The sequence below is a fragment of the Helicoverpa zea genome, chromosome 1 (genome assembly GCF_022581195.2).
Source record: "Helicoverpa zea isolate HzStark_Cry1AcR chromosome 1, ilHelZeax1.1, whole genome shotgun sequence".
Lineage (NCBI taxonomy): Eukaryota > Metazoa > Arthropoda > Insecta > Lepidoptera > Noctuidae > Helicoverpa > Helicoverpa zea.
In genome coordinates this window covers 816,680-830,218 of record NC_061452.1, presented here as the reverse complement: position 1 = coordinate 830,218, position 13,539 = coordinate 816,680, and the positions used below count along the sequence as shown (strand labels likewise).

Sequence of the window (13,539 nt, the reverse complement as noted above, 5' to 3'; positions counted from 1 at the left end):
ATACCACATCGCCGGAAGAAACGAAGCGCGTCCTAATTGAGACCCACTTCCCAGGATGCGTTTTCACGCAAAATGTAGAATGGCATGAGGTAACACAAACACCAACTGAAGAAGATTGGTCATACGCACAAAAAATCGTCACAATGGAAAAACTCCATTGGGCAATTCAAAGCTTCCACCCATACAAAGCAGCAGGTCCGGACGGAATCTTCCCAGCGCTCCTGCAATGGGGAGGACCATACATCTCATATAGACTATTAAGACTAATGAGAGCATGCCTGGCTTTTCGATATGTCCCCAAAAAATGGAGGGAGGTCAAAGTAGTCTTTATCCCAAAGCCAGGTAAAGGAGACTACACAAGCGCAAAATCTTACAGACCAATCAGCCTGACATCCTTTGCTCTAAAAACCCTGGAAAGGTTATGTGAGCGAGAGCTGAGGGACGGTGCGCTAAGAAACAACCCCCTGCATCCGAATCAGCACGCATATAGCTCGGGGAAATCAACAGAATCAGCGCTTCATCTGGTAGTAAGCCGGATAGAGGAGGCAATAGAACAAAAAGGCATCTGCCTTGGCACCTTTATAGACATTGAGGGAGCCTTTGATAAAACAAACTTCGTTAGCATAACAACGAGCTTACTCAGACACAGAGTTAACCCGATGCTAACTGATTGGATCACAAACATGCTCAGCAAACGCGTGGTACGCTTTGAAGATGATGACAAATCAGCACTAATAGCCAGAGGATGTCCACAGGGAGGGGTACTGTCCCCGCTCCTGTGGAATCTAGTGATTAATGATCTCATCACAAAACTAAACGCAAACCACGACTACACAATAGGTTATGCGGATGACCTTGCCATCCTCATCTCAGGCAAGGTAACTGACACTATCTGCAACCTTACTCAACAGGCCCTACGAATCGTAGAACAGTGGTGCAGGGAATTTGACCTTTCAGTAAACCCCACCAAGACTGAGTTAGTCATGTTCACAAACAAACGAACGTTGGGACCGTACAAACTACCTAAACTCTTCAATACAGAACTCAAACTATCCAACGAAGTCAAATACCTTGGCGTCACTCTGGACAGTAAGCTGAAATGGAGTAATCATATAGACAATAAAGTAAACAGAGCCAGCATTACCTTTTGGCAATGTAAGAAAATGATAGGGAAGAAATGGGGCTTATCCCCTAAGATAATACTATGGCTATAGAAAACAGTGATCCGCCCCATGATCACTTACGGCGCCTTAGTCTGGTGGCCCAAAACTGACCAAACTACAGTCGCAAATAAACTGGCGCGAGTCCAAAGACAAGCCTGCATGGCAGCCACAGGTGGCATGAGGACAACACCAACGGCAGCGTTGGAAGCCATGCTAGGTCTGCCGCCGCTGAACCTCTTTGCACAGCAAGAAGCAGCAATGACGGCTCTAAGACTCAAAACCCTTAATCTCTGGAGCAAGTTGCCTACAAAACACACAACTATACTAAACAATCTTTATGCAGACTTTCCCATTATGCAGGCTATAAACGACCGCATACCCAAAGTCTTTATATTCGATAAGAAATACAGGATCCAACTTTTTGAGGATCATCGTTACGAGGGACATAATCCCAAAGAACTAAGAATTTTCACCGACGGATCCAAAACAAGCACCGGCACAGGTTCAGGCATCTTCTCAGAAGACCTAAACATACACATATTCACACCCCTAGGAGTACATAATACAGTATTCCAAGCTGAATGTATAGGCATCTCCCTAGCGGCCGAAGCAGTCATAAAGCGGGAAGTAACCGGTCACTCTATCCGAATACTCTCAGATAGCATGGCAGTAATACAGGCCCTAAGCAAACACTGCGCAAACTCCGGCCTTATACACGAGTGCCACCAACGGTTAAACAAGGTAGGCAGTTTAAATAACATAACCATTCAATGGATAAAAGGACACAGTGGCTCCCGAGGCAACGATGCAGCGGATGAGCTGGCGAGAAGGGGATCAGACCAAACAGCAGTAGGACCAGAACCCATACTGCCACTCCCCTTCGGCCACCTACGAACACTGGTAAGACAGCGTACTAGGCACAAACACAACCACCTCTGGACTAACCACAGCGCGTGCAGGCAGGCGAAGATGGCCCTCCCGACCATCAACGATCGCCTCACTAAACAGCTGATGGGCCTATCAAAGCAGAATTTACGTAAGTTTACGGCAGTTCTAACTGGACACGGCTCCTTCAATAAACACCTCTATGTTATAGGAGTTACAGACAGTCCCTTATGCAGAGCCTGCATGGGGGAAGAAGAAACAGCGGCACACGTGCTACTAGACTGCCCTGAAACCGCCATATACAGGGCTAAGTACTTCGGTAACCCAGGTACTATCCAAGAGATAGTCAGCAGAATTAAACCTCTGCTGGCTTTTCTCGAGGAGTTGGGGTGGATCGAGTGAATAAACACCCATTATCACCCTCACACGCAAAATACGCGCTTTGTCGTGGAGTTGCGGAAACCAGCCCGAGTAATCTAATCTAATCTAATCTAATCTAGGGTTAAGAAAATGAGAAACTAAGTATTGCTAAATAAGGAAGCACAAGTTTTGTACAAAACTTATGCTAAAACCACAGTAAAATATGTTTAGGGCAGTTAAAGTTGTAAGGGTAAAAGTTTTAAGTTATTGCAAGCGTCGTTATTTTATTCAGTACAGGCATTTAATTCCAGCCAATTTTTTTTAATCAAAACATTAGGTTTGAGGCCAGGGATCTATCAACAAAGTAGTAGGTATACAGGACATGCAATTTTCATAATCACTATCTACTTCTAACTGGAACTACAAGCATTAGATCTAGTTACTAAAAGCTGGAAAAATCCCACCGATTTAAAATCATATCCGACCCAAAATTAAGGGATTTTTATCTGACTACCAAAAGGGGAGATTGTTTTGAAATTAGTTTCATATTTTTTAGGGATTTTCTTGGTACTGAGTAAGGGATGTAAGCGTCAGCAAGCACTCACCTTGTATGCGCGCGCGCAGGGTTAATGTTAGGTAATAGCGCTACTCCCACACTTCACCACCTTGGAAACACCACACAACGATATTAATATACTACTTCGATGTTTGTTTGAGAAAACTTAAAAAAGCCTATTATTGCATTAGGGTTGCAATAGTTTAATTAAAGCATTTAATTTTATTCATGCTTTTTATCTATATTACAAAATATCATGCACAAAATTAAGAACTTAAAAATTGATTTAAATAGGTAACTTTATAAAAGACACGAAATTTCCATAACATAAAAGTAGGTAATAAAATAAAATCTCTTATGCTATTTTTGTTATTAGGAGCAAAAGGGTAATATTCTATGAAAAATCTATCACTTAAATAAAATAAGGGTGTTGTTTACACTTCTTGTGTACATAAACTGCTTTAAAGAGTTTAAGGTTGCAGTTAAGAGAGTTTAATCAGATTTTATGAAACTTTAATTGATTTTCTTTTCTTTGTAAGACTTTACTCATTTCTACATAATATGCCTCGTACATGTACATTACCTGATCTTAATAGGCTGCCTGAGTGACAGGTCGGAGCCCGACGAGGACGGCTGCCGCACGCGCAGCAGGCGCGGCGCGCGCGGCGTGCGCGGCGACGCGGCGCGCGGGGAGGGCGGGCGCCCGCGCGCGAACTCCAGCCGGTAGTTGTCCGAGCGAGGGCTGCCGCTGAAGGCTTCGCCGGACCCGGCACTGCCACCGCCTAGGGAAAGGATAAATAGGCTTTTTAAGTATTAGGTATTGGTAAGAAATACGTAGCCCAAGTTCACTGATAACATAAACGTCAGTTTTCTTAAAACAAATGAGTACGAAGAATTTTCCGCTACTTGCATACTACCGATGATACTACTGATATCCACGGGGAATATTTTTTTAAATCTAGACAACTTAAAGTTAAAAATGAATATAAAAAGAACTTAGTTTCATCTAAAAAAACAGCCACTTGCTTTAAAAAACTTGTCTACACCTTAATGCTCCTCTTCCCAAAATCAATAATTGTAAAACCATTGTATTAAATGTATTAAGTAAGTACAAAGTATAAACATAAAATATTCAAAGTAGCAAACACGGCCTACTGTCGGGCGTAACACTAATGTGTCGACTTCCGACGCCCCTGACCCGTCTGCTTACTTACTACTACTTAGATATCAATAACCTGGATTACCTACTAATGTGTTACAATGTTAACGCTATTTGTATAGATATAGAACACAGTATTTTCATATTTTGATACACTGTGTTACTTTGTTGGGTATTACTGAAATGTTGTGACTATAAATAAAAATGCTTAAAAATTAATTTCTTGAGGTTTACCATAATTATTACATGCAACGTTTGCATATGCTGTATAAAGATATTAAAATACAGTTTTGAATTTATCTTTTTAGTATCTTTGAATGATGGATTCAACTATATCCATACCTATATTTTTACCTACAACCTTTAGATAAAGACGAGTGAGATTCACCCAAAATGAATGAGTGAGATCCCTTTCTAAAATACAACAAATACTAAGGACTCCTTACGGCGTTTATTTAAGTTTATTTTTATGTCTATAAACTTTAACATAGCATCACAACAATAGCACAGACAGTTCAAGTATGGTCACAGGCCAGACTTCGTATAAGGCGAAGGTGTCCCACATTGAATGCATCGGGGACGCGCGTTCCTACCCATATAGACTGGCTTACTTTCTAACATCATATAAAATAGGTGCTTCGTGCTATTTGTTATGTATTTGTATCAAATTGTTGTGTGAGGTTATTGTACGTTCTTCAAGTGTGTGTATGTAGTGTGAATAAGTGAGTTACGGTTTCAAGCATGATATGAGTGTGATGTTGATAAAATGTTAATGCTGCATTTTTCAGATTTTAATGTTTCTGAGGATTTTTCTGCCCTCGATACCTATATATAATATTTGCCCTATGTTTTTGTAGTCGGTGGTGTTGTTCAACAGCACCTTGGCTGAACACGAAGGGACTCGGAAGGAATATTGGTGGACAGACTGTCTGCACTTAATCACTCTCTTCTTCTTTGGCTACAGCAGAAGACGTATTTCTCACTTATAAGGCCTTTTGCGGCAAGTAGATTTATGTGAAAAATGGGGCTAAGAGTAGAAGGATAACAAAGACATGGACTGGTAGACAAGACCAAACCGCATTTAGCGCAAATGGTGATTGTCGCTCAATCCTTCTGTGTCCAGCTGTGGGATGATAAAAAGAGTGATGATATTGCTGATCAGCAGACGTACCGTTGTATATAGTGTGCGTGGCTTTGGGCATGTGCGCGCAGGCGGGCGGGTGCTCGCGCGCCGCCGCCCAGTCGCGGTACACGCGCGCCGGGCAGCCCGTGCGCCACGCCGACAGCTCCACGCTGCGGATCTAAACACAATATAGCACAGGTATTAGTATAGTCCTGGGAGGTTTTAACACATGCTGTGCCGACCCCAAATAAAATTGGGACAAGGGCAGGAGGAAGATGAGTCCAAACAACGGCCTGAGACTGTACGCGGGAGTCGTACGGTATATGGCCCACCTTACACACCAGTCCAGGTGTGGTGCCCTTCTTAGGCAGGACATTGACTTTGAAGGGTTCTCGTAGTGAACAGTGCCCAGGTTCAAGCCTATGGTCCGGGGCGAGTAGGAATGGGGTACCGTCGTCTCCTTCTGCGAAGCAGTTATACTAAAAAAGAAGACGGCGGAGCGAGTAACAATTCGCAAGCAATGGATCAAACCGTCCGCGCATTTTTTTGACTTGAACTGTACCCAGACAAATGCATCTTCAGATAAGACATGTAAATAGAAAGTGAATATAAATATAAACTTACAGGAGTAGTACTCTTGCTGCGGGCGCTGATCTCGGACGAGGCGTTGCTGTGCCGCTGGGAGTCGCGCACCCGCTCAGGCGCCGGCGACGCGCGGCACGATCCGTCCGGGGAGTCGCGAGACTGGACCGAAATAGTTTCTTTTAGTTTATGATAGTATAGAAATATAAGGTTTCATAGCGATGCTAGTGAATATGAAGACTGACAATATATAAATAAGGTTTGATATAGTAAAGGTCATAGGCAATTTGTTATACGAAAAAATCTGATGGAAATCATGCCGTCGCACTGTTTAAAGTGTTAAATCAAAAGGTAAGTGCTAAAGATAGATAGATACGATGTAGGTGGGTCATTTGGAAATTGTGCCTTCTTGTGGCAGAATAATTACTCAGACAGCCGTCATACATAGAAAAAAAGAATTATTATTAAAAAAACAAAATACCCGACTGCACACTAAAAAAAGAGTAAAACAAGCCCCACAATAATATTTAATTTATAAATATTGATGGAAAGCATCGCAGGCGGGGACCAACAGAGGCTTATTTATAGTCATTTCGGTTGTGCACCATTTAGCAGAATTTTCGTTGGTGGCGGTCAAGGTGGTCCCCGCCTGCGATGCTTTCCATCAATATTTATAAATTAAATATTATTGTGGGGCTTGTTTTACTCTTTTTTTAGTGTGCAGTCGGGTATTTTGTTTTTTTAATAATAATTCTTTTATTTATAACTTTTTAGCTGTTTTTATTTAACGAAAATGTTGTAGATGTAGAAGACTATGTATATGTAAGTACCATTTTAAATTATTTCGACGACATTTGGCTTTAGATTACGAGTGATGTTACTCCGCAACATAAATTTACCGCCAATCTGGACTGTTGGTAGTGAAGAAGAAAAAGAATTAGGTGAGTCATTACTGCTGAAGACCGTCAACGACGTGTGCCCTTATGCGTGTGCCCGCATTCGGGCTGTATACTCGAGCATATCCCCCTCCGCACCGCGCCGCGCGCCGCATGCCAGGCCACGCCCTATCTTTTTGCTTGCTAACGCATGAGTTGCTTTGCGTTGACGCAGAATTAACATGTTCCCGTGGGAATTTTGAGAAAAAACGTATCCTATATTAATTATTACTCCCGTGATTGAAATGAATCTAATGATACCGCATACATATTTTTTTAAAGGGAAATTTAGAAAAAATATCCCGTGGGACTTTTAGGATAAAATGTATCCTATGACACTCCCGTAATCAAGACAAATCTAACGATACCTCATACATCAAAATCCATCAAGCCGTTTAGGCTACAGGAGGTCACAAAGGAACAGACATACATACATACTTACATACACTCGAAAAACATTACCCTCCTTCTTTGGCAGTCGGGTAAAAACTCAATAACCCCATGCAAAAACCACGTAAGATCATTTGCGAAGGTCACACTACAGTTCACACACTATTTGTCAGCAAGGTGACCGTCACAGTGGCGTGCTGTTTTTGTAATAATCGCAATAATTATATCACTTACATAGTTTACTCATAACATATGAGTATGTCTGGAAGTTAGCTTTTATACTGATAACCTTGGACGAAGGTGGCAAGGTCAAGTGACATGATTAATGGGTCTTGGAGATCATTACGTATGTTCCAACAAAGAAATTAATCAATTTTTAAAGCAAATAGTTGTTAGAGCGATTTCCTTTACTTGAGTGTTTGCTTAGTGCCAATGTAAACGTGCATGTTAGATGATTGAAGTATGTGATCAAAATATTTGCTGATTGGTTGAACTAAAGTACTATTTATTAAATCGAACTTAATAAAACTAATTGACCAGACACTTTTTTACGCCCTTACTTTTCATAGAAATTCTCAGCTCTATTCAATAAAACGGACATTATCTCCGACATTTTTAATTTGATATTATTGTTCTAACAAAAAAGGTTTTTGCAATCATACAGCTATATAAACCTTACCCATATCCTACACCAAAAGTTATTCACTAAATAAAATGGAAATAAATTAATTTTAATTGCCAAGTTGTCTACTACTCAAAAATTGCTCAAGCTTCAAGTAAGGATAAGCTTTGAACCTAGTTTCTGCGACAAGATTCACAGCTGTAATGCATTATGTACCTTATTATGTTGCGGCGGTGGCGTGGGCATGCTGTTGGCGCCGCTGACGAGGCGCAGCTGTTGTCTGATGTTCGCCTTCTCCCGCGCGCGCTTGCGCTGGAACTCCTCCTCCACTCTGAGACGAAACATCATGAGTTATAGTTGGTTTGAGTCCTGTTTTGATGCTAATTTTTTTTTTAATAAAGTATCACATTAGAGTGAAGGGAAGAGCTGGCGTCTCAAGCACAGAGATCTTTAATAATAACTAGCAAACCTGGCGAACTCCGTTTCGCCACCAGATGGCTTCGTTTTTTTTTTACATTTTGTTTGGTGATTAAAAGATAAAGAAACATTTTTTTTTAATATTTTTTCTATAAACTTCACGGAGCCCGAGACCTTTCCAACGAATGCAAAACCGTGGAAATCGGTTCGTGCGTTCTGGAGTTATAGCGTCAGGAAGGAAAACCCGACTTATTTTTATATAGTAGATACAAATAGATCGATTGTTGACCACGATGGCTGTTCTCTCTATGGAGATCAGCGAGAACAATGAGATAGTTTTTATTGGTATGCGACCTGAGATAAATGTCTTTCTTGAGGAATCATGCTGATCATTTTCCTTTACTTTTCCAGAAAAGCCCACAGAAATTCAAAGACAAAAAAAAAAAGAAGAAAGAGGAAATTGCAGAAACGTTCCGCAATGTCATAAATACCATGACCTCCCGATCCTAGTAAAATATCCATCGTAAAAGAAGGTACACATACCTCCTCATGGCCTCCAGTTCTGTTCTTCTCTGCTGCTCCTTCAAGTCAGCCTCTTTGGACAGCTTCTCAGCCAGGCGTCGTCGCTCCAACTGTCTGACAGTCGACTGGAACGTGAAGCGCTTGCCACGGCCTGCTGCTTGCGATGAGCGCTGTAATCAGAAAGTATGAGAATATAATATAAGGCTGGATTAATTCAAGATGTTTCGAACATATTTTGTGGTTTAATAAATAAAGGCAAATCAACCGGTGTTGGTGTAATGGCTACTGTATTCTGGGTCGCGCATTCAGTTCCCGCGGAAGAATCAAAATTGATCACATTATGAGTAAACCCGAGATACAGTAAAAGCCTCAGCAAAGTATTGTGTCGTGAAATTACTAAAAAAGTCACTTTTCTTCCCAGAAAAAGTCAAATAATGGGAAAATCTCTCGCAATTTAAAGAAGTCTTAACGAAATATCTACCATATAAGTAACTTGTACATTAGTTAGTTACAAGAAAAGTCGCTCATTACACTAAGCATCTCCAGGAACTATGACCCCATGCTATCCGTCGTACATCAAGATAGCAAGTTTGCCAGTAGCGATGCGTCTAGTCACCGCGCCCTGGTCACATACCGAACATCGGGCTAACGTTCTTCATTCATTGTTACGTGACTTTTATCTTGCGGAGGAAGATAAGGGTGAGGATCGTGAGATTTTTTTAGGTGAACAAAAAAATGGTATAAAATAAAAAAACTTAACTATTTTGGCACATTTCACAGTTGACAACTGTGAGAAATGATGACGAATCTTATTCATGGCGTCAATTACTGGAAAGTTAGCCGTGATCCAGAGAGTGACTTACAAGTAATAAGAAAACCATTAATCCTATTGTAGGTAGACTTTCATTTGTTGACCTGACCAGAATAGAGGTAGCATTAAATCAAGAATGAGGTCAAATTCAAAAAAGTTAATCGATTTTCGCAAGCTTAAGTGGCACTAGTTCAATTCAGACGAGATTTGTGCCATTATCCGCTTATTTCAACTGCTATTTTATTGAAAAGGCGATAATTTAGATACGATCTTAATATTAGAATAGTTTAGAAAATCAATTGTGTCCGTTTCCGTATTACAAAGGCGTAGTTATCTGATGAGCGATTCACACGTTTGAGGCCGGTTAGTCACTGGTGATTATGGATACTTGACAAGAAATTGCAGAAGCTCCATGGAGTATTGAAAAAAAGCAGGTAACGATGAGTCTGAAGGCAACCATGAATGGTTTACATGGTTTTTAATGGTACCGTTTTATATTTCGTACCAATAAATACCCAATAACCGCTGGTAAATGTTTACTACGTTCTATATCGAATGATTCAGCGTCAGCGTTTTTCCTATAATTTCGTCTATTATAATCGAAAATCCATGTATTTTCTAATCAAGTCACCAGGTGTCAATCCTTGTGATTGTGATATCACATTGATACACGTACATATCTCGCTTTTAAGTGGATACACTTTCGAAGTATAACATGTAATGGTGGCCCTCCATTTATAGATTTTTCAGAGTTATCAACAATTTACCCAGACCACTTGGGTTCCTCTGAAACTTCTTCGCCTATCTATATAACGTATCTATCTACAGTACATAGGTATGTACGAAAGTAAAAGGTGTGAACATTAGTAAGCTGGTCTGCAAGTATTCAGAGCGTGTGACCGCGCATGATCATAGGAAGTGTACCGGGTTCGATGCACATTTGCAACACCTTTCGTAATTAGTTGCGTTGAGACACAATTGTAATTAAGATAGTTTACGCGTTTTGGGTGAAATCCCAATTAGATGAGATTTTGAATTGGTTAATAGGTCGCATATTATGATATAATTATTGCTGTGAATGTTTTCTTCTGTTACGTAAAATTTTGTCATTTTCACTCTTTCTGAAGAAAAGAGATATGTTACACGGTTTTTGAGTTAACAGTTACAAATGTTACTTAAATGATAGTGTTTTTTGTATTTGTATCTTCAGCAGAAATATAATTACGTATGTAAATGTAGAGTACAGGCAAAATAATACGTATTTAGATATACCTAATAGGCACCGCTTATTCAGAATATAATTATCATCCAACATAGCATATGAGTGATTTTGATGGTGTTAACAATAACTACATAGGAAGCTCACGTCATAGATAACGAGCGAGGATGCCGCACTATGATGCGCTAATTTATAGATCGCTATCACGCGCAGGTTGCATCCTCTGTGGTTGCGCAACCGACCTCCGTGTGTTTGTACGAATGTACTGTTTATAGTTTAAATGTGTAATACAGTTATTTTATTGTAAGTACGGTTTATTTAAAATGACAAACGTTATTTTTACGTACCTATTTATATGTATATAATCCTTATATAATGATTAAATAATTCACTAAGTAGGTAGTACAAAACAAAGTCGCTTTTTCTGTACCTTTGTACGCTTAAATCTTTAAAACTACGCAACCGATTTTCATGGCGGTTTTTTAATAGATAGTGATTTTAGAGGAAGGTTTAAATGTAGGTATAATAACATACGTTAAATAGCATTGCACCCTTATACATAATTGAAATTGGGTAGATGTCAGTACTTTGCACTTTATCGAGGAAGTAATAAAATAAATATCACACATATCGTAAAAATAACATAATCCACAATGCCAACAGATAATTAATATTCTACTCTAATACTCGTATGTTACCTTCAAAAGCTAAACTAATTGCGATATTGTCCCCATTCGGGCACACGACACGGTTTCAGCTAATATTGACTGTCACCGCTTGGGGACAAATATTGTGCTTACATTAGATCGTCAATGACGCGTGTAAAATATCTGACTGTTTGATGACTTTCAAAATAACCATGTTGAAGGAACTGCAAACATTTGAAATGAGTTTAAACTTAGTAGATTTATGATGAGGCATGGCACAAATCTTTATTTGCTGACTAACAACTTTCATTGGTTGTTTAAAATTGGGCGGTAAATGGAACACGTTATAGGAATAGCAAACTTTCGAGATTACCTGTTGACAATCACAATATTTCTAAAGATTTTTTTTCGGAACATCCATTATTGGCATAGGTAGGTATTCTTAACCCCCGACGCAAAAACGACGGGGTGTTATAAGTTTGACGTGTCAGTGTGTGTAATAACATTTGAATTACGAACATCTCAGTTTTTTTCACAATTACTGCCTAGTTACTATAGTTCGGCCATTCAGAGAATGCGTTCCTGACACGTCGCGATTGAACTGACGACGTAACTTTGCAATGGCGTTGCAGTTACGATAAAAATATTTTTGCTGGTTGTTTACCGTTTTAACAATTGAGGAGCATTAAAACAACATTATTATATCAATAATCAATGAATGTTATTACGTCGTCAGTTCAATCGCGACGTGTCAGGAACGCATTCTCTGAATGGCCGAACTATAGTACTCCACAAAAGACACATTCATCTTTTGTCCCATAAACAAAACGCAAACGATATTAATCACGAAGGCGACGCGGACATCAGCACATTGAAGTCATGATCAAGCCTCATGATGGGCAAAACATGAGTGGCACATTGAAAACGTGTGGAGTTGTAAACAAAGGCTCCAAGCTCCAACTGCCAAGTGATTGTCATCTTCCTGAGATGAACAGCGTAAATACACTCACGTGCATCAAGATTGGGCACGCAAAATACATCTTTGCGGTCACAAGGCATTCGGCAGCGTGATTCGCCGCCATGACATTCGGAAGGGCACGGTGGGAAGACTGTACTTGACGAATTAAGAATAGTTTAACAAAGAGGTTGAGGCTTAACGTTTTGCTTGATAATGTTCTTTATTGTGGTAAGTAAAAAGTTTTGAAGTAGGGAATAATTCTTTTCTATATTGTGCGACGATTATGTTACCCATATATATATATATATTTTGAGTAAGCAGGTAGGTATGTGTAGCATCGTCGTGTCTTGAGTAATTTTCTTTGTTACAACGAACAATGTAGCAAGAGTCAAGTTACTTATTCCTCATGCTCATACCTGTTCCGCGAGCCTATTCTTCACAACTAAAACCTTTGTCATGTTGCTAAACTTTATGAAGGCACAGACAATGCGCCGTTAAGTGCGTATTAAGTAATTCTAATTTATACACTTAGGGGACAATAGCTTCATGCCTTCTCAATTTAAAGTGGAGCGCTTAAGTAACACGTTGTGAAAGCTAGACCAGCCTGGCCGAACAAATGTGCGGTAATATGAGTGACAATGGGAGATGGGACCACCCAGTATAAGATGAACCCTAACTTCCTCATGTTGTGGGAATTTCGTGAGATATGCAGGGGTCAAGTAAGTTGGTTAGTGTTGACACCTGTCATGTGGTTTGTGCTTAAAACGGTGTCGTTTACACAATGTTATAGTTGTGCATACACAGAGAATTTTAGTAAAATGTTGTGAACTTGCAAGTTTTCTGATCCACAACCGGGTTAGTAGCGTAAGTATTTGTAAAATGTCTTGGCTACCCACACCAATTTATTGCAGAATTTCTAAAATTCTCTACTTTCGCAAACATAAGGTAAATCTGGCTTAACAATTTGAGGCATACAAGTAGCATACAGACAAGTTATCATCTAGTAGAATAATACCTAATTTGCATTCATGAACTCAATTGAGTTCAGATATCTCTTGATTCAAGGATATGAATTGTAATGTAAACAAATGCAATGCATTCATGATAATTACATGAAAAAAAGTTTCGAGCTGTAACTACTTTTTTTTCTGTTGTTTTTTTTTTGTTAAGTAGTGCGTCTAAGCACTTTA

At 39.7% G+C, this 13,539-nt stretch overlaps 1 protein-coding gene across 1 annotated transcript in view; it reads right to left on the bottom strand.

Annotated features, from left to right (window-relative positions):
- LOC124645982 overlaps positions 1–13,539 on the bottom strand; it is a 171,928-nt gene that overhangs the window by 4,487 nt on the left and 153,902 nt on the right. The window contains exons 16-20 of the mRNA XM_047185985.1: positions 8,736–8,884; positions 7,992–8,106; positions 5,871–5,990; positions 5,291–5,424; positions 3,548–3,736 (exon numbers count right to left, since the gene is read on the bottom strand). Coding sequence (XP_047041941.1) covers positions 3,548–3,736; positions 5,291–5,424; positions 5,871–5,990; positions 7,992–8,106; positions 8,736–8,884 — 707 coding nt within the window. The remainder of the gene's footprint in view (positions 1–3,547; positions 3,737–5,290; positions 5,425–5,870; positions 5,991–7,991; positions 8,107–8,735; positions 8,885–13,539) is intronic.